Genomic DNA, 27367 nt, shown 5'->3' on the forward strand with positions numbered 1-27367 from the left:
TCTCTCAAAGGTGGCAGAAAGTGGAAGCATAGGGCTCGTGGTCAAGGGGATGTGTGTACTGAGGTAGTTTTTCTATCTGGTACTAAAAGACTTGCAGAGGTTTTGAATGAGGTCCATGCAGTGTTAATGAAGGTGCAAATAAGGGTAAGAGGATTGCAAACTTGTGTTCTGATGTTATGTCTAGTGAAGCACCCCCGAATAGTTCAAAGCCTTTGTTTACAAGTGAAGGCTAAAGGTCCTGATGTGGTTTTCTTGATGGAAACCAAGTTGACTCAATTGCGTGCAACAAACATTGCTAGGAAAGCTAAGTTTAAGGGTTGTATAGTGGTAGATGCAGTGAGGAGAAGTGGGGGTTTGGTGGTTATGTGGAAGTAGGAGGTTCACTTAGAGCTAGTGAACTTCTCTCAGAGGCATATCAATGTGTTTATTAAGAGTGAGGATGATGACTCAAGATGGTTGATCACCTGTTTCTATGGGAATCATGATACTAATCAGAGAAAGGAGGCTTGGAAGCTATTGTAATCTTTTAAGCCCGTGAACTTGGGATGATGTCTAATAGGTAACTTCAATGAGGTGTTGTGCAATGATGAGAAGGTGGGTGGTAGACTAGGGAGTGAAAATCGGATGAGATTGTTTAGGGGGGTTATTAAGCAAGGCCAAAATACACATGGTGTAATCGACATGAGGATGAGTCTTTTACTAAGGAAAGGCTAGATAGAGCCCTGGCTAATGAGAAATGGATGGAAGGTTTTCTTGAAATTATAGTAGAAACCTTGACCGTTCTATGCTTGCTCAGATCACAAGCCTATCCTTCTTGAGTGTGTGCATGGGAGGGGTCATGTTGTAAGGAGTTTGTTTCATGTCAAGTATGAGGCTAGTTGGAGCAAGGAAGAGGGTTGCAGTGACACAATTGAATCAACATGGCAGAGAGGGGTTGGTTTGTTGAATCACTTGGAGAGTTTGCAAAGGAAACTTGAAGGATGTAGTAAAGGGCTTCAGAAATGGTGTAAAGACTTAATTAAAGAAAGAACAACAACAATTAGAGAAAAGAATAAAGAGTTAAGTCAGTTATAAAGGAATGAGTATGCAGAAAACATGATGGAGTTTAAAAGGTTGCAAAGTTAGTTAGGGTTTTTGTTGGACCCAGAAGATACAAGGTGAAAACAAAGGGCCAAAAAACATTGGTTGGCACAAGGGGATAGGAACACTAAATTCTATCATACTTGTGTTAATCAAAGAAGGAAAAGGAATTTTATTAAGAAGGTGGTGGATGGCTAGGGTAACCTTTTGTCAACTAAGTTGGAGATTGCAAAACGGTTTTGGATTAATTTTTCTAAGGTATTTCAATCCTTAAAACCCACCAGAAGGTATATTTAGCAATGTATGTATGGAGCAAATCAGAGAATCGCATTAGAAATGAGGGAGCAATTGGATAGAGGTTTTACCAGAGAGGAAGTTGAAGCTACCCTAAAACAAATGCCCCCTTTCAAATCTCCTAGGCCTGATGGTTTCAGTGCAGGATTCTTTCAAGACTATTGAGGAATTGTGGGCACTGATGTGGTCCAAGCAGTGCTGGAGTTTCTTAGAAGTGGGGGCCTGATGGTTTCAGTGCAGGATTCTTTCAAGACTATTGAGGAATTGTGGGCACTGATGTGGTCCAGGCAGTGCTGGAGTTTCTTAGAAGTGGGGATATGTCTTGAGGTTTGAATCATACCCTCATAGCTTTAGATCCTAAAGTTAATTCTCCAAAATCAGTACATGAATTTAGACCAATCAGTTTATGTAATGTGTGGTATAAGCTGATTTTTAAAGTTTTGGCAAATAAACTAAAATTGGTGCTGTCAACCATAATTTATTGGAACCAAAGTGTTTTCATTTCTGGTATGTTGATTACAGACAATATCATGGTAGCTTATGAACTTCTCCATACTATGCAGTCAAGGCAGAATGGAAGGGAAGGTAGAATGGCTATCAAATTAGATATGTCTAAGGCTTATGACAGGGTGGAATGAGATTTGTTGGAGGCTATGTTAGAGAAGCTGGGTTTTGGTGGGAAGTGGATAAAGTTGTTGATGGAATGTGTTAAATCTGTCAGTTACTCAGTGGTAGTGAATGGGGTCCCAAGTGATGTTATCTTGCCTTTAAGAGAGTTGAGACAAGGGGATCATTTATCCCCTTGTCTGTTTTTGATATGTGCTGAGGGGCTTAGTGTCTTGCTACAACAAGCTGAGTTAAGGGGACTTATAAAAGGAGTTGCAGTCTAAAGGGGAGGCATAAGGATCAACCATCTTTTATTTGTTGATGATTGTGTTATTTTTTGTATATCAAAACAAGAGGAATGGTTTAATATCCTTCACATTCTAAAGCAATATGAAGATGCCTTAGAACAGCCCTTAATAAACAGAAGACCTCTATTCTCTTTAGCTCAAATACTAAAGTGGCTCCAAAGTTGTTTATTTCTCAACATGCTGAAGGGGTTCACAAATTTGTTATCCTCAGCAGGGAAGGAAATACTCATCAAGAGTGTATTGTAGGAAATTCCAGCCTATACTATGAGTGTGTTTCGATTACCAAGGTCCTTACTTAAAGAAATTGAAGCCATGCTTGCAAAGTTTTGGTGGAGTCATAAAAAAGATGGGAAGGGTATATACTGGAAATGTTGGGATGGGCTTGGTACATCAAAAAGCAAGGGAGGGCTAGGCTTTTGTGATCTTAGCGATTTTAATAGAACTTTGCTTGCTAAACAAGGATGGAGAATCATTCAGGAGCCCTCTTCTTTGGTGGCGCGTATATATAAAGAAAAATATTTTAAAGATGGTCAGCTAGTGGATGCCAAGTTAGGCTATGGTCCATCTCATATATGGAGGAGCATATGGTCAGTCATGGATTTGGTTAAAGATGGATAAGTTTGGAGGGTTGGAAATAGAAAGAGTATTAGAGTTTGGAGGGATAAATGGGTGCTTAGTCCCTCTACTTCTTAGATCCAGACTCCCATTAACAAGCTTCAGTCTAATGCCACAGTGGATGTTTTAATTGATGAGGAGAACAAGACTTGAAAAAAAGAGGTGATTGATGTAGTTTTTAGTCAAGAAGAGGCTCACAGTATTTGCAGCATCCTTATTAGTGCAAGGGGATCTGAAGATAAAATTATATGGGGTTTATCAGAGAAGGGGGTTTCTTTGTGAAAAGTGCTTATTATGCTGATTTGGTGAAGAAAAAATAAATGGGTGGGGAGTCCTCAAGAGCTGTCCAGGATGAGGAACAAGGGAGGAAAATGTGGAACTTAGTAGGCACAGGTAAGATCAAACAACTAGTGTGGAAAGCTCTCAATGGCATCTTACCTACCAAAGGTAATCTGTTTGAGAAACAAATTGTGGAGAATTCAATTTGTCCAATCTGCAACAGAGAGGAGGAGTCAATCATTCATGTTTTGTGGGGGTGTCTAGCAACAACTAATGTATTGGGGGGGGGGGGGGAGGAAGTCTAGTTAGGAAGTGGAGAATGAATTATGATGAGTTTTCAACTTTGTGGTCTAATCTCATTACTAGACTCGGTTATGATAGCTTGGACTTGATTGCAGTAGTTTCCCATCAGTTGTGGAGTAGGAGAAATGAGTTAGTTTTTGAAAATAAGTTTAGAGGTTCTACTATTGTGTTTAATTTGGCAATACAGGATCTTGAAGCTTACAAACTAGCCCACTTTAAGAGTTGTAATACACCTGAAAGGGTGGTGACCACCAGCTACATCTTTTTCTTTTGTTTGAGTTGTGAGAGGGGGGGGGGGGGGGTCTCAAACTCCAGACCTCCATTTTGGAGGTTGGGGGTTATGCCAACCAGGCCACATGCCTTTGGCCACCAGCTACATTTTGGTTTAAGGTGAATGTTGATGATGCCTTTGACAAAGTGGGGGAGAGGATGGGGATTGATATTGTGATTAGAGATTACAGGGGAGATGTGGATGTTGTGCTTGTTGCTCCAATGAAGTTTGCAAGATCTACTTATGTTACTGAGAGTTACACTTTGCTAAGAGCTGTTAATTTATGTCATGAGTTGGGATTTAGGTAGGTGGTACTTGAAGGGGATGCTAAGGCTATGGTGGATTCTATTAATACTACCAGAGTAGATTCCTCTTGGATAGGGCAAGTAATTGAAGACATCAAGATAGTTTTGTCATGGCATCCAAGTTGGCTGCTCTCATTCATTGGCAGAGAAGGAAACCAAGCTGCTCATGTAGCTGTAAAACTGGCATTGTCTTTAGACTTTGAGCATGTATCGATGGAGGAGGGACCCGTTGACGTTCTTCCTATCATCTCTATTGACAAATCATGTATTGTTTGAGTTCAACGAATTGAAGTTTCCTTTTTTAAAAAAAAGTTATGACTTATTATGTGCAACCCAAGAGTGAGGGGGCTGGCAGGTCATTAGAACCTCCCTTGGTAGAGACAACAACTCTCGAGGTTGAGGACATCAACCGAGGAGCGACGAGCCTAGATGGGGAAGTTGCCGGGGACGTTCCCCTAATGGTGTCCGAGGAGACAACAGAAGCTTGGCCTGCTTTGAGTGGAGTGAAAGCTGATGGGGGAGGTTCCAGTGGTGTCGGCCCTTCTCGCGCATCCACCCCATGGGTTCCCCACCCTTTTGGCAATTGGGTGGAGTTGGCTTGCTAGTCCTCCCTAGGGAGAGCCATCCCAGGAGAACGAGTCCTGGTTTTGACGCTACGTGGGCTGAGGCCATTGAACGCGAGGCCAAAAAGTTGTGGGGGTATTTTCACTGGTATTTGTGTTGGACGTAGTTTGACTACTCCTGGTTGACTTCTCTTCACTTTTGTTCTTCACATTGCGCACTTTTCAGGGGGCCAACTAGTTGGCTGCTCTGATCATGGAGGAGAGAGGGAGCTTGAGGAAGAGGTCTGGGCACTCAGGTCTCTCATCATCCTTGCTTGCCTAGAGGTTTGCAAGGCGAAATAGGAGGCAGATGAGTCGTCCTGTGAGAAAGATGTCGTGGTGGAGAATGTAGTTGACTTGGAGGCCAGCTACAAGCGACGGAAGAGTAAGCTAGCTAAGGCTCACTAGGAGGTGGCCTTCCTCACAAACGACTTCACTAAGTCGTGGGCCAAGACGGGACATTCTCACTAGGAGGCCAAACTCTTAAAGGAGGAGAGGGACTGGTTTCAGAATCTGCTGGACAAGCGTGAAGGGGAGCTGAAGGAAGTTAGGGGATCCCTTAACGCCCTTCGCGAGGAGAAATCATGATTGGTCGAGCAGCACAATATGGACGTCAGGCAGCATAGTTGGCAGACTAGTAAGTATACTAAGTTGACCAAGTCGGTGCAGAATAAAAGGGAGGCCCTGTATAAGCACGCCGCCCAGATTAAGGGTTTTGAGTCTGAGCTAACCACAACATGCAACGCGATCCAGTCCCACGACCTTTAAATCCAAGCCCAAGAGTCCTGTTGGGAGGACATCTCTTCCCAGTTGAAGAAGGTCAGAGATGTCCAGGATTTAGCCTGGGGCTATGGCTATAAGGAGGGCCATGAGAGTTTGAGGGACCACCTACCCGGCCGACTTGAGAGTCCCCAACCTAGCCTCTCTTGAACCTGACCTGCGGGCATTCCGCTTCGCAAAGACCTTGGGCAAAGACTTGGTGACTTGTGCCCTTCCCGATCTTCCTCCTGCTCACTCCTAGTCTTAGGGGCCTCTTGTAATTTTTCCTCTTTTTTTTAGCCATGGGTTGTTGTAATTTGTCTCTTTGTAAATAATATAAAATCCACTCATCTTCCAACATTTATCTCTCTTTCTTTGTGCAATTGTCTTTGCTTTGGATTTAATTCCTTGTGAGTGTTAACCATTAACCCGAGAATTGGCCTACCCGTGAGTCGAGGGACTAATCTAGGGCTTGTGGAAGTCGAGAGACTTGTGCCGGCCTAGCTTCATGGCAAGTCCAGGGACTTGGCTTGGTGGAATGAAGGTTGGAAAGTCAAGGGACTTGCGTCTGACTAGCCGTCTGGGAAAGTCAAGAGACTTTTGCCTGGCCTGACTTCATGGTGAGTCAAGGGACTCAGCTTGGTGGCACGAAAATTGACAACTCAAGGGACTTGTGTTTGACTGGCCGTTCGGGCAAGTCAGGAGAGTTATGCCTGGCCTAACTTCGTTGCGAGTCAAGGGACTCGGCTTGGAGGCACGAAGGTCGGCAAGTCAAGGGACTTGTGTCTGACTAGCAGTTTGGGCAAGTCATGAGAGTTGTGCTAGGCCTGACTTCGTGGCTAGTCAAGAGACTCGGCTTGGTGGCACGAAGGTTGGCAAGTCAAGAAACCTGTGTTTTACTGGCTGTCCAGGCAAAATAGGAGACTTATGCCCTATCTGCCTTTTTGGCTTGTCAAGGGACTCGGCTTGGTGGCATGAAGGTTGACAAGTCAAAGGACTTGTGTCCGATTGGCCGTCCGGGCAAATTAGGAGACTTGTGCCCGGTCTAACTTCTTGGCGAGTTAAGGAACTCAGCTTGGTGGCAGGAAAGTTGGCAAGTCAAGGGACTTGTGTCTAATTGGCCGGGCAAGTTATGAGACTTGTGTCCAACTTGACTTCATGGCGAGTCAAGAGACTTGGCTTGGTGGCACGAAGATCAGCAAGTTAAAGAACTTGTGTCCGACTAGCCGTTTAGGCAAGTCATGAGAGTTATGCCTGACCTGACTTTGTGGCTAGTCAAGAGACTCGGCTTGGTGGCCCGAAGGTTGGCAAGTTAAGGAACCTGTGTTCGACTAGCCGTCGGGGAAAATCAGGAGACTTGTGCCTGATTTGACTTCTTGGCTAGTCAAGAGACTTGGCTTGGTGGCACGAAGGTCGACAAGTCAAGGAACTTGTGTCCGACTGGCTGTTTGGGCAAGTCAGGAGAGTTGTGTCTGACCTGACTTCGTGGCGAGTCAAGGGACTCGGCTTGGAGGCATGAAGGTTGGCAAGCCAAGGGACTTGTGTTCGACTAACAGTTTGGGCAAGTCATGAGAGTTGTGCACGGCCTGACTTCGTGCCGAGTCAAGAGACTTGGCTTAGTGGCATGAAGATCAGCAAGTCAAGGAACTTGTGTTCGACTGGATGTCCTGGAAAATTAGGAGACTTATGCTCAGTCTGACTTCTTGGCTAGTCAAGGGACTCGACTTAGTGGCACAAAAGTCAACAAGTCAAGGGACTTGTGTCCGACTGGCCGTTTGGGCAAGTCAGGAGAGTTGTGTCTAACCTGACTTCATGGCGAGTCAAGGGACTTGGCTTGAAGGCACGAAGGTTGGCAAGTCAAGGGACTTGTGTCCGACTAGCAGTTTGGGCAAGTGATGAGAGTTGTGCTTGGCCCGACTTCGTGGTGAGTTAAGAGACTCGGCTTGGTGGCACGAAGGTCGGCAAGTCAAGGAACCTGTGTTTGACTGAATGTCTGGGAAAATTAGGAGACTTGTGCCCGGTCTGACTTCTTGGCTAGTCAAGGGACTCAGCTTGGTGGCATGAAGGTCGACAAGTCAATGGACTTGTGTCTAATTGGCAGGGCAAGTGAGGAGACTTGTGCCCAACCTGACTTCATGACGAGTCAAGAGACTCGGTTTGGTGGCATGAAGGTCGGCAAGTGAAGAGACTTGGACACAACTGGCTGTTTGGGCAAGTTAGGAGACTGATGTCCGGCATGACTTTGTGGTGAGTCAAGGGGCTTGGCTTGGTGGTACGAAGGTTGGCAACTCAAGGGACTTGTTTACGACTAGCCGGGCAAGTTAGGAGACTTGTGCCCTGCTTGACTTGGTGGCTAGTCAAGGGGCTTGGCTTGGTGTTTCGCTTGTTCAAGGGAGATAACTTGTGAGAAATGCACATTCATTTCCATAACTTGGCGATTACATATACATTGGCGAATTACAATCTCAGGGGAAGTAAGTTTTTAGGTGCTCGGCATTCCATAGGTGAAAGAGCTCCTTCCCTTTGTCGTCCTTCAGGCGGTACGATCCTGGTTGGTTGCTCGCTATTACTATGAAAGGCCTTCCCATCGCGGTCCCAACTGCCCTTCTTCTTGCATTGTGACCCCAGTTTGCTTCAACACTAAGTCACCTTTTTTAAAGATCTAGGCCTGACCCGCCTATTGAAGTACTGCTTAGCTTTCCTCTTGTTGCTTGTTGTCTGCACCTCGGTTTCCTGTCTCCTTTCTTTGAATATGTCCAATTGTTCTCTCAGTGTTTCGTCGCTGGAATTTAGGTCAAATCGATCAACTCGGTAGGATGACACCCCCACTTCCACCGGTAATACTGCCTCACCGCCGTAAGTTAAGGCAAATGGTGTTTCTCCTGTTGGAGTTCTGATGGTCATTTGATACATCCACAAGACCCTTGGCAGTTCCTCGACTCATCTTCCCTTCTGGTCCGTCAGCTTTTTCTTTTGGATTCCCATTAGGGTTTTGTTGGTCGCCTTGACTTGCTCGTTGGATTACGGGTGGCCTGGGAAAGAGTACTTATACTTGATCTCGAGTTCGGTACACCATTCTCGGTAGTGGGAGGAGTCAAATTGACAGTTGTTGTCCAATATTATGCTTTTGGGGATGCCGAAGTGGAACACCACAGATTTCCACAGAAACCTCGTGATAGGTGCAACAATGATAGTTGCCAGGGCTTTCGCTTCTACCCATTTGGTAAAGTAATCCATTGCGTCAACTACAAACTTTACTCCTACTTTGCCTGAAGGAAGTGGTCCAGCTAGATCCAACCTCCACTGCGCAAACGGCCATAGAGACATGATTGACGTCATCTCTTATGGTGGGCCTTGCGGGATTGGTGCGTGCGCCTAGCACTTCGGACATCTCTGAGGGCATGGGGCCAACAATACCTTGCTTTCATTACCTTTGCGGCTAACGCTCTACCTCCTGAGTGGCTACAGCAGACACCTTCGTGTACCTCGGCCAATATATATTGGGCCTCATCTTGGAAGACACATTTGAGGAGTGGTTCGGAGAAACCCCTTTTGTACAGGACTCCATTTATCACTGTGAAGCGTTCTGCCTTGTTTTTGACTTTCCAAGCTTCCTCCTTATCCCTTGGCAACTCACTGGTGTTAAGGTACTTCATTATATCCAACATACACTTCGGTGTTTCGAGGCCAATGCCAGAGACCTCGATCCTAATGGCCGGAAAGTCCACTGTTCAAGTCACCACGTTTTCTGGTAGGTCCAAGTCTTCTTGTCACGAGGCTATTTGCGCTAGCTTATCCACCTCTTGGTTCTCTTTTCTCGGTATTTGTTGAATATGGAAGTAGCGGAAGAAATCGCGCTCCTCTCCCACCAACTAAAGGTTATTTTTCAGTTTTTTGCCTTTGGTGGTGAACTCGCCTCGTACCTGGCTGACTACCACTTGGGAGTCTACTCTGACTTCCACTTCCGCTACTTTTAACGCTTTGGCCATCGCCAGTCCGGCTAGCAATGCCTCATATTCAGCTTCATTGTTGGCCGTCTTAAAGGCGAGCTTGATCGTATAATTGTGTTCTTCGTTGGCTTCGGTGACAATGTGCACTCCCACATCTCACCAGCCCTGTAGGATGAGAAATCAACGTAGACCTGCCAGAGCCTTCCTGCGGGTGCTATCGACACTACCTTTGGGAAGCCAGTGAACTCGGCCACAAAGTCTGCCAGCACCTGCCCTTTTATCGTCGTGCCAAGGGAATATTCAATGTCGAACTTACTCAATTTGATGGTCCAGTCCATCAGGTAGCCCGAAGTGACCGGTCTTTGCAGGCCTGTCTTAAGGGGTTGTCTGTGAGTACCTTCACAGGGTGAGCTTGGAAGTAGGGCCTCAGCTGCCTGGAGGCGATCACCAAGGCGAAAGCCATCATGTCCATCAGTGGGTACCTCGCCTTAACTCCTCTGAATGCACGACTTGTGTAGTAAACAAGCTGCTGTAGGCCCTCCCTTTCTCGAACAAGGACTGCCGATATGGCGCTTGGTGACATTGATAGGAATAACAACAAATCTTCTCCCGATTCCTCCTGACTAAGGAGTGGTGGGTGAGATAGATACTCCTTCAACTTCTCAAAACCTTGCACCTTCCTCAAAACCTTGAAGAATGGTAGGCTTTTATCCGTTGAGTGGGAGTTGGACTAGTTCAGGTCATCCACTCACCCGACCAATCTTTGCATCTCGTTGATGTTTCAAGGAGGAGGCATGTTAATTATTGCCAGAACCTTTTCCGAGCTGGCTTCAATTCGCCACTTGGAGACCATGAAGCCCAGGAAATTTCCCGCCTCCACTCCAAAAGTACATTTCAACGGGTTGAGCTTTATCTTATACCATTGGAGGACCGCAAAGGCCTCCCGCAAATCAGCTAAGTGTTGCACAGGCTCTTTTCTTTTGTCTAGCAAGTCGTCCACGTACACCTCCATGTTGCGGCAGATTTAATTTTTGAACATCTGGTTGACCAATCGTTGGTAAGTTACCCCCGCGTTCTTCAACCAGAAGGGTGTAGCTCGATAACAATAGAGTTCTCGGTCTGTGATAAAAGCATTCTTTTCTTCATCATCTGGACTCATTCAGATTTGGTTGTACCCCGAGTAGGCGTCCATGAAGCTAAGAAGATGATGGCCCACTGTGGAATAACCAATTAAATCAATGCGAGGCAGTGGGAAGCTATCATTTGGGCAAGCCGTGTTCAAGTAAGTGAAGTCTATGCACATTCTCCACTTGCCATTTGCTTTCTTCCCAACCACTCGGGGTAGTGTGGTTCCCAAATAAACCCTGCTGCTAGAGGAAAATCAACTTCTTCGCCTATGGCGGCATACTTCTCAGTGCTAAAACTCCTGCGCTTCTGTTAGACCCTTTTGGCCTCAGGGTCTACACACAGGCGATGCTCAATGGCCGTGTTTTCAATCCCAAACATCTCCTCATGGCTCAAGGTGAACACGTCTCGGTGTTCCGGCCTTGCAGGATCCACGGGAACTAACTCAAGGGGTTTATTCGGCTTTGCTTTCCAGAGCATTTGTTCATCTTAGACCTTTTCATCTTGGCCATTTAGACTAGGCGGTGGTGGAGGCCCTGTGGCGTTGACTATTTCCATAAGTGTCCGCATTTCCTGTCCCCCCTCTCTCAATTCTTGGGCATAGCACTCTCGAGCAAGCACTTGTTTACCTTTAACTTGACTTACTCCAAACAGGGTGGGGAATCTCATTTTCAGATGATAAGTCGACGTGATCGCTTTCAAGTTGTTCAAAGTAGACCGTCCAATAATGCGTAGTATGATGACGAAGCCTTCACCACCGAGAAGTTCGTCATGGTTGCGAAGGTTCTGGGCTCCTTCCAGCCAACATTGATAAGGTGATTGTGCCAATCAGCTAGACCTTATCCTCGGAGAACCCTTTGAGCGGCATTGGGGACAGGCGTAGACAATCGGGGTTGATCCCCATTTTGATGAACGCATCTGAGAACAGGACATCAGCGGAGCTGCCGTTGTCGATCAGGATACTTTGTGTCACAAAGTTTGCAATCTACATGGTTACAACTAGAGCGTCATCATGGGGATGGATGACCCCTTTATCGTCCTCCTCGCCGAACATAATAACGACACCCCCTATGCGACGTTTCTGACTAGCTGAGGTTCTTCTTATTGTGAATACTTCCTTGCATCGGGCTCTGCGAGCATAGGACTTTCGTCCTGATGAGGTTGGGCCACCACTTGCGTATCCCCCAGCTATGGTACGAATTTTGCCCAAGGGACTTGATGGTCGGAATGGTGCTCAGCGTGGTGGATTTCAAGGTGCCTCTCTCTTGGTCCTACCCATTTTAGGACTTTCACTTCGTTGCTGCCTCGCACGTCCATTTTCCACGTACACGGGACGTCAATCCCCCATGGAATGTTGGGCCAACAAATGTTCAAGTTCCTCCACCCTTCGTTTCAAGGTGTAGCAATCTTGAATCTAGTGTCTGTCGGTGTTGTGGTATGTGAAATACCATTGGTCTTCTTGGGCCTGTTGAGCTATTTCTCTAGGGACAGGCATACGTTCCTCCTGCATTGTCAGATTGGCATGCATGTGCTTCCCATTGTGCGCCCTGGCCGACCAATTGCCTCCTCGCTCAGCGTCCTGCAAGTCCTTCTTGTTCCTTTCATGGGCCTTCCCTTTTGCCGACCCACTGGCCTTCGTGTTGGCCTGTTCGAGCTGAGTTTTCCTAGGAGCCGTTAGGCCCGCAACGTGTCTTATATGTTGATGAAGCTATCTGCACAGTGCATGAAGTCCCACAGCGTGGTGGGGGTTTTTAGTGCCAAGTCTTACATGAACGGGTTTCTAAGCCAGATACCTCCCAGTAGGGTAGTAGGGTGAGTTTCTCGTCCTTTTCATCCGTCGTCATCCGTTCTCTGTTGAACTAGGATAGGTACGCTTTGAGACTATCATCGTCGTGATGCTTGACAATCAAGAGTTTTGCTGCTGGTCGCCTCCTCTTCCTACTTGCCATAAATTATGTTAAGAATTGGCGAGCTAGTTCTCCGAACTTGTCGATGGACCCCTGGGGTAACAACCCAAACCACCCCCTCACTGCGCCTTTCAATGTTAGGAGAAGAGCTCGACACGCATCTCGCTCGAGAATCTGTGAAGAGTTAGATGGGCTTTAAACGTCACTAAATGCTTAAGAGGGTCTCTAGACCCGTCATACATCTCCATCTGAGGGACTTTAAACTTGGGCAGGAGTGGTGCCGCCATGACTTTCGTAGAACTTTGTTTTCTTGTTGGAGGCTTCACACCTTTTTTGTCAGCTTCTTTATCATGTCCACATGGTTTGTGAACGTATTGTTGCCGGCATACGAATGATAAGCTAATCTGCTGATCCCACAGACAAAGTCACTATTGATGCTGTGTTTCGTAGCCTAGGCAATCCAGCTGTTCCTCTTGAAGACCTGCAAGATCCATTGAGATAAGGGCTTAGGTGGTGAGGGACACCTCCGATTCCTAAGTCAGAATAATCTTTTTGTGTGGAGAGAGAGCTTGAAGAAAGAGTTCAACCTTTTTTACTTGAGCCCGGGACGTGTTTAGATACTTGGTCATGGTGGTCGCCGCCCACTGCAAGCAGATCATGCAAGGGCATATCGAGCGATGTACTAGTGGCAGGGTTTCCCTTTTTCATGTCAACTGTCGCCTTGCCATATTGTTCGTGGGTTTCCAGTCTATCCCTTGTTGTAGGTGAGGGGGAGGTGCGAGCCCTATCGTGGTTAGAGGGATGGGTGGACATCCTGCTGTGTCATTGCATGTGGGTAGGGGTGTCGTGGTCCCCCTTGGGGGGGGGGGTGATGGACCAAACCGGACCGAACATCCATCATTTTTCCCTGACCGGACCGGATTGGATTGGTAGCTATCGGTCTGGTTTGTTCCGTTCGTTTAGTCTGGCCCATTTTTATTTTTTTCTTCTTTTTCTTTTCAAATAAATTAATAAAAAAATTTATTTAAATTACTAAATTAAAATTAGGTGAATTATTAATGTGGATTATGTAACTAACTTATTAAAAAAAATATTTATATGGTCAAATGATAATAAATTAGATGAAAATTACATCATTAGATTTTATAATTACTATATAAAAATAATATTTAAATTATTAAAAATATTTTTAAAATAAATATAGGAGTTCAGTTCTGTCAAGTCCAAAATTTATAGACCCTGTGACCATATCAAATTTTCTTCGTCCATAATTTATGGGACTGAGACTGACCAGTCTGGAGTTCGGTCTGGTCTATTCTGGATCGAATGGTTCAGTTTGGTCGATTTTTTCTGTTTGGACCGAACTCCTTACACTCGTATGTGCGGGTCCCTTTGTCCATTTAATGCAGCGTGCTCGTTGTCCGGCGATGTGAGCTGTGGTCTGACCAAGTGACGTGACTAATAACTGTATTTGAAGGGCCTTCTTAGGCTCAACTCGGCCCTCTAACCTTCGTTGTCTCTACGTCAGGCTATTTACTAGCCATCTTGGTCCCTGAGGGGAAGAAACCCTACACAACCCAAAAGGGGAAATAAACTTCATTCTTAACTTGTATCTGTTAAAACAAATCAAAAAATATATAAGATTTTATTTTTAACAAAATTATGAATCAAGCAATCAACTTATTAAGATTATTCTAGATCATGAGCAAAACATGACTGAAATCATATCAAGAATTCTATCTCTCTCAATTGATATTAAGTAAGAATAATAGGTCGTTGAACGTACAAATAATTAGAAAAAAGTCAATCTCATAAATAATATTTTTAATCTTCAATGAGGTTTCATCCTCAACCTTAATTGAAAATTTAACTAGACATGTTCATAAAATTAAACTCTAAAAAGTGAATGTAAATAAACATTAACGTATTATTGAAAAGAAACTAAAGAAAAATAAAAATTACAGTATTTTTTTTTTGATAGGGAAGACATAATTTTATTTCATCATGAACTGGAAAAATACATAGACTTTTCAGTCCAAATGAGTTGCTGAATACACGGGGGAACAAACTCCCACCAAACAATTAAATCATCAACATTTCTTGTATATCTAGCAAGTGTGTGAGCTGCAACATTTAAAAATCTATAAACATGTTCTATTGTGCAATTCTGAAATCTTTGCATCATCTGTCGTATATCTAAAACCAGATTTCCCAATAATGAATCAGATTGTTGTAAGTCTTGAACTTCTTTCACCACTAAGAGAGAATCACTTTCAATGATCAAATGGTGTATTCCTAGTGGTAGACATAATTGTAAGCCTCTAAAGATAGCCAACAATTCTATATCAGAAGATTCTTGAACTGCTACCTCTTTTTTTGTTGTTGTCATGATAACCTCCCTTGCACAATCCCCAAGTATCACGCCAATTCCAGCATACCCTTGTTCATGAAAAATGGCTCCATCGATATTAAGTTTAAAAACACCTTGTGGTGGAGGCTGCCATTTAAATCAGGTATTCATACTACTCCTAGATCTGTCCTTTGCTTCCTCAAAACTTTGCTGCAGACTCAAAGTCTGGTTGAAAATTTCCTTTGGAGAAAGCTTTTTGTCTTCAAATAGCCATTGATTTCTTCTATACTAGCTACCCTATGCTAACAAGAAAAATCTTTCTAATGCTCATTCTTTCTTGCTGTCTTGCACCTGTTTGGCTATGTCTTCAAAAGTTAGACTTCTATCATGGACTTGTAAATCTAGAAAGAACTTCATCCAACCTGTTAACAACTGGGGGTATTTATATAGAGCATGAATCATGTCTTCACCTGGTTTAGAACAAAGTTGGCAAATGTCATTCAAAACAACATTTTTCTTGCTCAAATTCGATTTTGTTGGTAGACTATCCCTACAAACCCTCCAAGCAAATATTTTAATTTTGTTAGGTACTTTCATGCTCCATAGGCTCTTCTAGAACTGCCTTTGTCTGCTGGCATTTGAGGCCCCTCCTTGTGCATGCTCTTCCATACTCTTAAACAGTTTATAAGCACTTCTCACACTGAATTTTCAACTTCTCTACCTGTCCCAAATCATTTTATCTCGGTGACTTGAAGGGCTTATAATCAGCTTTAAAACTGCATCTGCTGCTGTAGGAGGTAGCATTCTTCTTACTTTTTGAACATTCCACCATTTGCTATGGAGATCAATCAGCTCATTAACTCTTTCACACCTTTCTCTCCTATGTGCCCTTAAATTTTGGAAACCTAGAATCCAATAATCATTCTAAATATTAATTTATTCCCCATTCCCAACTCTCCATCTGTAGCCTTGAGCCATTCTTGACCTCACAACCCATATCTCTTTCCATGCATAGGAGTTGTTATAACCCATTTTAGCTTCCAGAAAACTATTGTTTGGAAAATATTTAGCCTTAAACACCTTATATAATAGTCTGTCTTCCATTCACATGAGTCTCCATCCTTGCTTAGCAAGAAGTGCATCATTAAAACAACTCAGTTTTTTAAACCGCATACCACCTGCACCTTTAGGCTTGCACATGTTTTGCCAACTAACCCAATGTATTTTCTTCTCCTCCCTTTTCTGACCCCATCACAACTTTGCCATCATTTGTTCCAGCTCATTACATAAAGAAAGTGGGAGTTTAAAGCAGCTCATAGAGTAAGTAGGGATGGATAGGGCCATTGCTTTGATAAACGCTTCTTTTCCACCTTGTGACAAGAGCTTCTCCTTCCAACATTGTAATTTCTACCACACTCTATGCTTTATGTCTGAGAAGGCTTTGCTTTTAGATCTGCCAATCGTTGGTGGGAGCCCCAAATACTAATCATACTACTGATATTCTTGGATATTCCAGTGGGACAGTATCTCTGCTTGAGTAGATGGATTAACATTCTTGCTAAACACCATTGATGTCTTGTCTCTGTTAATTTTCTGACCTGATGCCTTCTCATAAGTCTCCAATATTCTGTGCACTGCTTCACTTTCATTGAGAGATGCCTTGCAAAACAATAGACTATCATCTGCAAATAGCAGATGACTCACTATATGAGCACCTCGACATATCTTGATTCCTTTTACATTACTGGACTGCTCAGCTTGATGTAATAAGGAGACCAACCCTTTAGTACAAAGTAGAAAAAGGTAGGGAGATACTCCCTGCCTGACTCCTCTTAATGGAAAAATAGGTACCAGTGGTTCTCCATTTACCAAGATAGAGAATGAGACAGTCTGCAAACAAAGAATTACCAATTTGATCCACCTGCTATCAAATCACATTTGCCTCATAACTGCTACCAAATAATTCCATTCAAGCTTGCTATAAGCCTTTCTCATATCTAGCTTCAAGGACATAAAGCCCTCCTTTCCTGTTCTTTTTTTTCTCAAGAAATCTATCATTTCATAACTACAAACTTACAGTGTTTTGAAAACTTAAACATAACTACAATACTGGAGGTAGTCTAATTTTTTCTTTGTTTCTTCTTCCCTACTACGACGCTTACTTCTTTCTTTTCTCTGTGTTGATTTCGCCGTTTGCGTGCCCTTTTACCCAATGCAGTACGTTGTCTATTTATAACATGTACAGAGCCCAAAGTTCCGTTTCTTCCGTTTCGTACAATGTTTTGAATACCGTACCAGAAGTCGTACCAGTCAAGGCACTGGAATGAAATATTTCGGTACCGGTACCGTTTCGTGTACCATTTCAAAATACTATTTCGGTATCGGTACTATTTTGTGTACCGTTTCAAAATAATTTATACTTGAATAAATTATATATATACAAGCATTAACTGTATTCCAAAATAATAACAAAATAAGTCATAAACTCAATACTTCTCAATACAAGTCTTAAGTTTTAAGTTACAATTAACATAAAGTTATAAACACCAACATTATCATGATAAAATCATTAACGTCACCACGTCATAAAAAATACTCATCCTTATTAAAAAGACAATAAGGATCATTATTCGATATTTTAATCAAAATATTTTCATCAATGTCATCACCGTCATCAACATCAACACCAACATTATCATTGTCTTCCTCATTTAGTGAGGCTAATGGCTCCTCAATACTTGTCTAATCTAAATTTTCTTCATCAAGAAGCTCAGATTCTTCACCCACCCATTCTTCCATCAAATCAATGTTTTCAAGATTGATTGGATCTAAGCATCTCTTCCCTTTTTTATGCTCTTGTCAAAATAAAATCAAATATAAGTGAAAATATTATATAGTTTTCAACAGTGAAAACATTAGTATTAAAAAAATTTACCTCTCTCTCAACTTCAAGTTATAACAAACAAATACTAAGTCATTCAAATGTTTATGCACTAATCTATTTCTCTTCTTCGAATGAATAAAATCAAATGTGCTCCAGTTTCTCTCACATCCAGTTGCACCACAATATTAACTTAGTACTCGAACAACAAACTTTTGTAGCGTTGGAACCTCGCAACTAAATTGGTTCCACCCTGCAATTATAACAATAATGCAATTATAAATTATTAATTAAATACAAGTAAAAATAAAATAAGACGAAATTTAAAGTACAAAGTTACACTATTTAACAAATGATATTGATAAATGATAATACCTGTATTAATCTTATCACTCTGGTGGATTGTTAAAGAATGTCCAAACTCACCTAGTGTATTCTTATACAAGTCAAGATCGGCAATGATCCTGTCTTGATTATCGGGATTAAGTTCCATCTTCATAACACAGCTGTTGAAGCTTCTTACAACATCATTTTTATTTTTAAAGTTGAGGCTATAGTAAATTCTAGGGTTAAGAAAACAACCCGCCGCATGTAATGGACTGTGAAGCTGCCTATCCCATCTATAATCAATGATCCTGGTGAATGGACTGAATAAACTAACTTTGTTATTGCATCTTGCTTTTATGTTCTCTTTGGCTCTTTCCATTACATCATATAAGTATCGCATTGTAGGCTTTTCATCCTCGGCTATCTCCTTCCCTATGTTGCTCTTAGAATGACTTGATGGAATCTATTTATCACAAGTAAACATTTGCTTGAGTTATTTCTTAAACAAGAGCAAGTATTGGATACTTAAAAAATTTGTCGCAAACCTTGTAATTGCAGGACGACACAAATCATGACCTTTGGTAAAGTCTTTTCTCATCAATGCCAAAACCCAACCATGGTTATAGATGAACTTTGTTATCTTTTTTGCCTTTTTTATATTATCATCAATAAGGGGAAAATATCTTGGATTAGAAAAATTCTCTAACATTAACTCTATGCAATGAGATGCACATGGGGACCAGTAGAAAGAGCCATACTTCTGTTGTAACTTTTTTCCTGCAGCTTTATAACTTGCATCGTTGTCCATTATGAACTGCACAAGATTCTCATCTCCAATTTCTTGAACAACCTCATCAAAGATATTAAACAATGTTTCAGCATCTTTTCTAAGACCAGATGTATCAATAGATTTCAAGAACATTGTACCTCTCGGACAATAAACTAGAAAATTGATTATTGATTGTTGCTTCTGGTTTGTCCAACCATCTGCCATTGGTGAACAACCGGTCTCATTCCAAACCTTCTTAATTTGTTGCAAGTAATCTTGAACCTCATCCACAACCATCTTTAACAAATTTCCTCTCAACTCATATAAAGAAGGGCCCTTGAGTCCTAGTCCAATGGCAGTCATGGCATCGATAGCTGGTTGATAAAACTTGGATTGAACCACATTGAAAGGCAGATTAGCAGCATACCACCAGCGTGCTACAACCATCTTTGCTTTTACAACCATTTCATTTTAACACATAGAACTCTTAATTGAAGGTTGAGCATCAGAAGTTGTTCTTGGAGCAAAAAATCTATTCAATCCCCCCACTGACTTTCCAGTTCCAGATTCTTTCGACTTCCCCCCACCTTTTGAAAGTTGAGATTGTCCCTTCATATTATTACTATCATTAATATCATCAGATGTTAAATCTATATCGCCTCTCTGGCCTTATTTTTCTTTTCTTCTCTTTACTTTTTTTCATTTCATCAAGCAACTCCTTCATTTGCCATTTTACATCTTCAGAGAGATTTTTACATGCTTCTACATCGCCTGGAATCCCAGCTAGATGATGCTTCAACCGAGTGATCCCGCCACTTCTAATTATTTTATTACAATATAAACATTCAGTATTATTTCTTGCCCCTGGAACTGCACGTGCATGGGCCCATGCTGGATCTTCTGATCTTACAAGAGCAAGTGTTGGAGTTGAACTCATACTACCGGTTGATTGGAAACTAGAAATTTTTAACTATTAAAGTATAAAAAATTAACACTTATAAGTAAGCCATTAAGAAGAAACTCATCAAATCTAAACTATTTAGTTTAGCATTCTCTTTTGGATAAAGAACTATTTTTTAGTAAAACTGGATTAAAGCTACTAAATTGATTAGAGATTCAAACATCTATAAAAATATAATCTACAACATCTATAAAAATACAAACAAACACTATAACAATATAATCTAAAACATCTATAAAAATACAATTCTCATTTATTTATAAAAAAAGTAACAAAAAAATAATCAAATTAAGTTATAAACAAAAGAAATACCGAGATGAGGGCGGTGGATGTGTTAGGAACCCCGGTCTTGTCCCTAACACTAAGGACCAAGAGCTTGCCTTGGTGATGGTGATGACCAAGTGACCTTGCCAACTTGATTGGCCTTCCACAAAGGGTTGGTGTTTGGGTGATGGAATGATGAAGATGATGACGAACTTGGGTAGGCTAAGTGTTTAGGGAGGGCAAATCAATGTGGGTGGCTTGTGACTTGTCCTTGAGTGTGGCACCAAGATGATGGGCTAGGATTGGATGAGTGAGGTGAGGTTAGGGTTTTGGATGATCTAAGTGATGATTATGAGTGTTTGAGGCAATGTGGACGGCTTGAAGGGTGCCCTTGATGTTTGGGCCACTTGGATGGTAATTAGGGTTGGTATTATGAAGTGTAGCTAGGGTTTTGTGGGGTGACTAGGGCTGATTTCGAGATTGGGAAGAGTTGGCTTAGGGTTGGTTTGGGAATGAGGTGGAAGTGTGAGAAATTAGGGTTTTGGGTATAAGGCAACTAGGGTTTCCGAAATGGGTATGGTAGGATTAGGGTTGATTTGGTCTTTGGAAGGTTGGCTAGATTTGGATGATTTGGAAATGGATATGGAAGGTTTGCAAGATGGAGAGAATCTTTGAGGGAAGAGGGTAATTCAAATTTGGACTAGGATGACAAGTCAATAGTTGACTAGAGAGATTTTAGGAAGAGTGATTTAAGGGATTGAATGTGATTGTCAATTCCTTAAATTAAGGGATTTGAAACGAGATTTGAAATTGAATGTGAGGAAGTCAAGACTCCTAAAAGGAATGAGTTACCTTATAGGTCTTGAGGTGGGCGGCTAGGGTTTTATGGAGGAAAGGCTTATGATGTGGCCGAATATGGTAAGTGTTTGTATGGGAAGATATAAGGCAATTAGGGTTTTGGCTATATTAATAGATTTAATGGATGAAGGCTTTGTGGTAGCCGAATATGGAAGGTGGAGGTTATGGGTTATATGGATTGATATGGAAGGAATTAGGGTTCCTAAAGTTGATGAACACTAATATGGTATGAGTGAGTGGCGGCTAGGGCAAGTTGTATGAAAGAATCAATTTATGGAAGGTGGACAAACTTATGGAAAGAATGACAAACAATACGGTGGTCGAGTATATGGTATGGGATAGATCAAATGAGCAATGAAAGAATGAATACCACGAATAAAATGATGAATATTCAAGAACAAAATAAAATACTTAAGAACTTGAATGAACAAAAGGAAACAAATCAACTAATGATTCACGGATTGCACAATAGTTGAAATAAACCTCATGAATTGATAACTTGATAAAAACAAATATAATAACAACTTGGATTCACGAATTGCACCAAGTTGCAAGAACAAGATAAATGAATCACACCTATTCACGAATTGCAAGGTGTGATCCTCTTTTTGGGATTCACGAATTGCACCCAAAAAGTCCAAGTGCCTAGCACTGATTATTGATCTCCTAAACAAAATAATCCTCCTCTAGGGAATTTGCTAAAAGATTCCAATGCAAAAACTAAAGGTCCTATTTATAAGGATTACAATTTGGAAACCCTTAATAGGTCTCTTGAAAAATAAATAATTAAATTAAAATAAACAATAAACAATAACATAGTTGGCATGAGCCAAGTTGACCCATGGCATGCATGAGCCCATGTGTGGGCTAGGCTAGCCCATGGTATGGGCCATGTGCATGGCTGACATTGCTGGCAAGGTTGCTAGCATGTAGCTGACATGGCTAGTGGTTTGGCCCTGGGCCACAAAATATGGGGTCCTACCAGGATGGCTACGTGCGATGCGACGAGACGGAGGAGACGACGGTGCGAGGCTGCGAGCTGACGGACTGCTGGGCCGCTGGTTGGTAGTCTGGGACTTAAGTGCTGCACTACTGCGTGAAACCGACTGAAGGAAATGGTTGGGCAACAATGAAATGCGAAACCGAAAAAGAGATGATTCAGATTTCAGAAAACCTAAGTTTTATGTTTACGTGAAAGTCCAAACTTGCCCCTAAGTGTTTGTTGAAATTTCGAGAATGCCATCAACCCAGCTGTGAAATTCGTATCGGCCGAAATACAAATTTCGGCCGAAACATCAAATATTGGCCAGTACACTCAGTATTTTGACCAGTACAGAATGGGCATATTATCGGTACCGGTACCGGCCGGTACGATACGGTACCAAAAACAATGGTTTTGTACGTTGCATTTTTTTTTTTCACGTTAACTTCTCTAGGCTCTTTCACGTTTTTCCTCATCACTTTTCTTTTCTTTTTTACCATGTATGGTGTCCACCTTTTTCTCTTTACGTCTCTAGTTCCGTCTGTTATTTTTTTTCATTATCTTCTCCTTTTGCATTCAAAGACTTTTAATTCTTTACTACTTCCGTTCTCAATTAAAAGTCTATCTTCTAGCACACCGCAACGTCATATTAATTTTTAAATATAATTCTTCCCCACTTCAATTTCAGATAAAATTTTAAGTCAAGTGAAAAAAATAATATATTTCAAAATTAATAAAAAATATAATTATTAATACAACATAATTGTGATAATGCTTTATTTGAAATAGTAAAATTATGCACAATTCAATTATTATCAACATTATTTTTCGCAATGGTCATAAAAAACTGCCGTGAAAGAGAATATTGGTAAAACACCACGGCCGCATGTTTGTAGATAGAAAAACGCCAATTTAAGTATGAAATTCTGCAAAAGTCCAATTTGTTGCAAATGTACACTTATTACGGCAATGCCAGTCATTGCTAACATGAAAAAAATCTGTCAGAAATACCTCTATCAGGTCATTCAACATCGCACAAGAAACTAAATTCCCGTATTGATATGTTGCCACAAAAGATGTTTTGCATCAAGAATTTTTCTCACTATTTCCTTTCTACTACAATTGCTAATTGCCGCAATAGATTATTATAGTGGCAGCTTATGTCGCCGCAAAAAGTTATCTCCCACAAATGGACAACGTCAAAACAAGAGGCTAACGATGACTTATTTGGTGGTAAATTGGTGGTATTAACGAGCTGCTACCATTGCCGAAACACAATTATCGCAGCTAAACATCATAAAAAAAAATTATCTTGACAAAATGTTTCGTTGAAAATATTTTTAAGGACAATTTGATCTTCTCATAAAATCGAATTTGCGGCTAAGATATATCATCAATATTGTGATTTAATGATGAGAATATTCGTTGAAAATATGTTTATTGACGATTATTTGTTGTTGATAAAGGTCAATTTCCGCACAGATACATCATCAACGAAAAGTTCAAGAGATTACATGTTTCATAGAAAATAGTTTTATTGAGGATGAATTCTTGCTGCTAAAATTCAATTTTCGCAAATCATCATCATAAGAAAAAAATTGTGGATCAATCTATAAGAATGAAGTTTATTTTCCACAATTAGATGGCGTAGGAAAAGAGATTTTGTTACTATACTTTAGAATATTCTTTATACATGATCCATTCCATAGCTAGCCTACAATCTCGCCACTACAACATCCTTTTCTTCGAGGATACATTGTAGGTAATAGAACACTCCAACTCATATACATGTTTGTAGGGTTGCATTGTCCTCAACAATATTATTTCTAATTACATATTAGTCACCTTTAATGCCCAAATTTGCTTCCTGTATTGAAATGATGCCATCATTTTTCCAATGATTTTTGTCCAATCTTTACAATTGTTATAATGATCAATATGACATCATGGTCACTAATCATCAGAAATAGAATGTTCAAGCAACATGTGAATATTTTGTAATTTAACACTGCTGCATAAATGCCATCATCAAATGCACGTACAAATGTGATATAAACTCTATCAACTCCAAAACAAGACACAGCACCAACATATATACACATATATTTTATATATTACTTCTGTTATCATTAAACATGGTCCACATAAAAGATCAACTTCATAAGCATCCAATATAAATAACATAGCAAAACATGAATTTCCAAGTATATGGCAACTTGTAGAAGCAGTTCATACATCTAGATTCAAGATTTGCATGGGTAATAGTCTACTTTACTGCTAAAGTAGCTGTGGTCTTGGCTCAAAAACACTTCTCCTCCAATTCACCTGGTCTCTCAGGCAACATTGTGTCTTTAGCACTAGTCCCTTCCAGTCCCCTTGCTACCAGCTACATACCTGCTGCATAAAATATCATTAACCATTATTATCATGTTATCAATAAATTTCCAAACTAGCAGACTTGACAAACTCAAGTAGAGATATCTCATCAAAAACAAGTTACCCTTAATGATAGTTTCTGGACTCATTTAATGATTCCTAGGTATGTATCCAATGCAAATAATCAAATATGCAGTCTTGACATTTTCAGTTCATATCCAACAACCAATCCTACCATGTGTCACATAAATCGCATGCAAATTTATCTACATATATGGTAGGACATAAAGCAGATAATATGGGAAATAAAATTGTATACACAGACCAAGCCTGCAAAGGAGTAATATGCACCTGTCAAAATGCATGTGTTGTATGATCTTCCTAATACTTCCAACCAAGCCACATCCTAAGTTGCTCTACAAAAGTTTTTTTAATACCATCATCCCCATCAACTGGCTACTCAACCTTAAAAAAAAGTTCAAAAAATCAAAAGCAATGATGATTTCATGTACCCAAGATGCCTAGGCATCAATGTGAGACTCCCTCTGACACTGCAGATCAGTCATGCGAGTGTTGATCAATTTCTCATAGTCTTTAAATTAGTTCTTGAATTCTAGTAAATCAGCTCTCAGTGCCTCTAACTGACTATTGTACAAATTTGCATCATTCTTGTTCTTTCCGTTCTCTTCAACAATGCGTTGATAATCCTTATTTTTGCGCAATGAAAGAGATGGTTCAGGTATAACAGAGTAGCCTAGTCGTGTTGCATAACCTAATCGATGTCCTAAAGCCTCCTTGAACATTGCATTACTAGCTTCATCAATGTTCCCTGCATCCAACTCGGTCTCATCCAATCGCTCAAGCATTAGATTCTACATCCATAGATAATGAACACCATTATGTAATATTTAAGAAGTTTTAATTTAAAAACATCAAAAGCTTCAACCACTTACATAATTGTGTTTTGTTGTGTCGGTGATAAATCCACCTTTCTTTCTTGACCAATGCACTTCTTCATAAAAGGCTATCAAATTTAGGGCTTGTTCATTCTTTATCATCAAAGAATTTGTTAGGTAGTCCAATCACACATGCAAGAAATAACTCAGCAATCATAGATGAATGTACTAACTACATCTTATCATTTTCTCCATAATCCTAACAAAAGTCTTTCTACCACCTGTATGGTTGACCCGTTGTTTTCACCTATTTTTTTCTATTTCTCTTTGACATTTTCTGTGATTTAATTTTCAAACATTACTGAGTCATTCTATAAAATGATCCCTACTACACTAGTAATAAAATATGATCCGCATTATGAATCACTAGTGGGTAGAACTTAAAACACATTAACATTTACCTTGAAGCCTTCACTTGACCACATTGCACATAAGTGTTCCCATACGGGCTTCTCCACCCAGGTTGTCCCACTAGAAAGTGCCACTTCGTGCATTCATACCCCAAGTATTGCTTGTGTAGTAGGTAGTTAAATGCATTGTATTTTTGAGCAAGTGCGTTTGTCACACACTCACGATTGGAACTGTGTCCAACCCAATATAAAGTCAGCCCATGAAAAGAATATAGCCAGTGAAGATTGCATTTCACTTTTTTTTTCAGTAGTAAAAATGTTTCTGGCAAACTAAGTTACAAAATGTCTTACCCGAACATGGTCGATGAGCTCATCTTTCTACTATTTGTCTACTGTTTTCCAGCATGCATGTCACATGTTTGCATGAAGTCTCACAATCGTTGTCACTCGTCCAGAAAATATGTTGTAATTCTCGCAGGATGGATCTCTTTGTCCATCTCTAATATTCAAAGGTATCTTCCCAAATTTACGAAGGCATTCAAATAGCGTGTCTTTTGCTGGTCCCCAACCACGTTTTCGAGTAGACAAATTTGTAGAATCTACGCCCAATATCATTAACTCCATTAGACCTTTATCAACCAAGTGAATAAGTGGAATAAACATTTGAAGGGTTATAAGGGTCAATCTTTCAGCTTACATTCATTAGTAACAGTCCTATGTGCCTCATTAGCTTCTTCCTTGGCCTCCTCTACACCCACATTTGGTGGTTGAGTTGAATCATCTGATGATGTGTCCTATTACTTATCTCCTACATCACGCAATAGTGGAGGCCCATGACATGACCTTGAGACTCTGCCTGCTAAAACATGCCCACAACGTCCATCTCGTCCATAGAGTCTTCCCCTTACCCATCTCACCATTGTCAATACATGCAATAGTGGTCCTACTAAATAATAAGTAGATAAGCGAGTTATTATTTTATTCCCCTGTTTTCATGACCATGTGTAGTGTATCACCCAACAGCTGAGTCAATATAGCAATGATGCATGAATAAAATGCCCTTGTGAATGCCTAAAATGTATATGAATCTTGGATCATCTACTATAGGTGAAACATGCAAATACTCGTATAAATGAAAACCCACATGGACATTAGAGGAAGTTCCAACATAGTATCCTTCGAACATTTTTTATAGCAAGCTATCAACATGGACATATTCCACTAATTACAATCTGCCACAAAAAATCAAACTTCATTTAAAACCCCGACTAAAAGTTACTCACTGTATACTTCTAATTGATGTTGCACACGAGTTAAGTCAAGATCAACCTTTAAAAGACTCTCAGTTGTATGGGTGAGTAGGTAAAAAATAAACTTATAAACCCTACCATCAAATATCCCAATGAATACAGGTAGGCCAAATAGATAAAAAAAAGTTAAAATTTTGCCAAACCATCGAGTAAGAAACATGCATTACTTGCATGCAAGATAAATTAAATAAACCAGAATTTAAAAAAAATTGTAAATTTTACCTAACAGAATGCGGCAAACATGTTGGCTGAAAAACAAGGAAAAAAAATCCTGCTGAGTGTATGGGTGAGTGGCCATCAACATTGAATTGAAATACACCCATTACTCCATCTTGCATGAAATTTAATTTTAAGTTCCCACAAAGCCACCCAAACTAGAATGGAGAGTAGCATCTCCATTTTGTGGTGGATGAAGAATTTATGTTATTAATACATTACAACAAGTGTAAAGAAAAATGTAGAAAGAGGATTGATGAGAGAGAGAGCGAATGAGAGTAGAAAGAGAAATGGAAAACCTCAGGCTCTTCGTGGGGTGGTTGGTGTAGTGTGATCCTAGATCTTTGCTTGAGCCCACGCTGG

At 40.9% G+C, this 27367-nt stretch overlaps 1 protein-coding gene and 1 long non-coding RNA gene across 2 annotated transcripts; one reads left to right on the forward strand and one right to left on the reverse strand.

Moving 5' to 3' along the window:
- The first annotated feature begins 1267 nt into the window (after window positions 1–1267).
- On the forward strand, window positions 1268–20743 carry LOC121246137. Its single transcript, XR_005937059.1, has 3 exons — window positions 1268–1279; window positions 5369–5375; window positions 20540–20743. It is a non-coding gene; the product is annotated as an uncharacterized LOC121246137 (long non-coding RNA).
- A 3969-nt stretch (window positions 20744–24712) lies between these two features.
- On the reverse strand, window positions 24713–25641 carry LOC121246133. The gene is made up of 3 exons (XM_041144152.1): window positions 25530–25641; window positions 25126–25405; window positions 24713–25044 (listed from the first exon to the last, which is right to left on the reverse strand). Exons 2-3 carry the CDS (start codon window positions 25228–25230, stop codon window positions 24772–24774), a joined length of 378 nt encoding a protein of 125 aa, XP_041000086.1. The 5' UTR covers window positions 25231–25405; window positions 25530–25641; the 3' UTR covers window positions 24713–24771.
- Between the last annotated feature and the right edge of the window lie 1726 nt (window positions 25642–27367).

Source organism: Juglans microcarpa x Juglans regia, chromosome 1S, assembly GCF_004785595.1.
Source record: "Juglans microcarpa x Juglans regia isolate MS1-56 chromosome 1S, Jm3101_v1.0, whole genome shotgun sequence".
In the NCBI taxonomy this organism is placed as follows: Eukaryota; Viridiplantae; Streptophyta; class Magnoliopsida; order Fagales; family Juglandaceae; genus Juglans; species Juglans microcarpa x Juglans regia.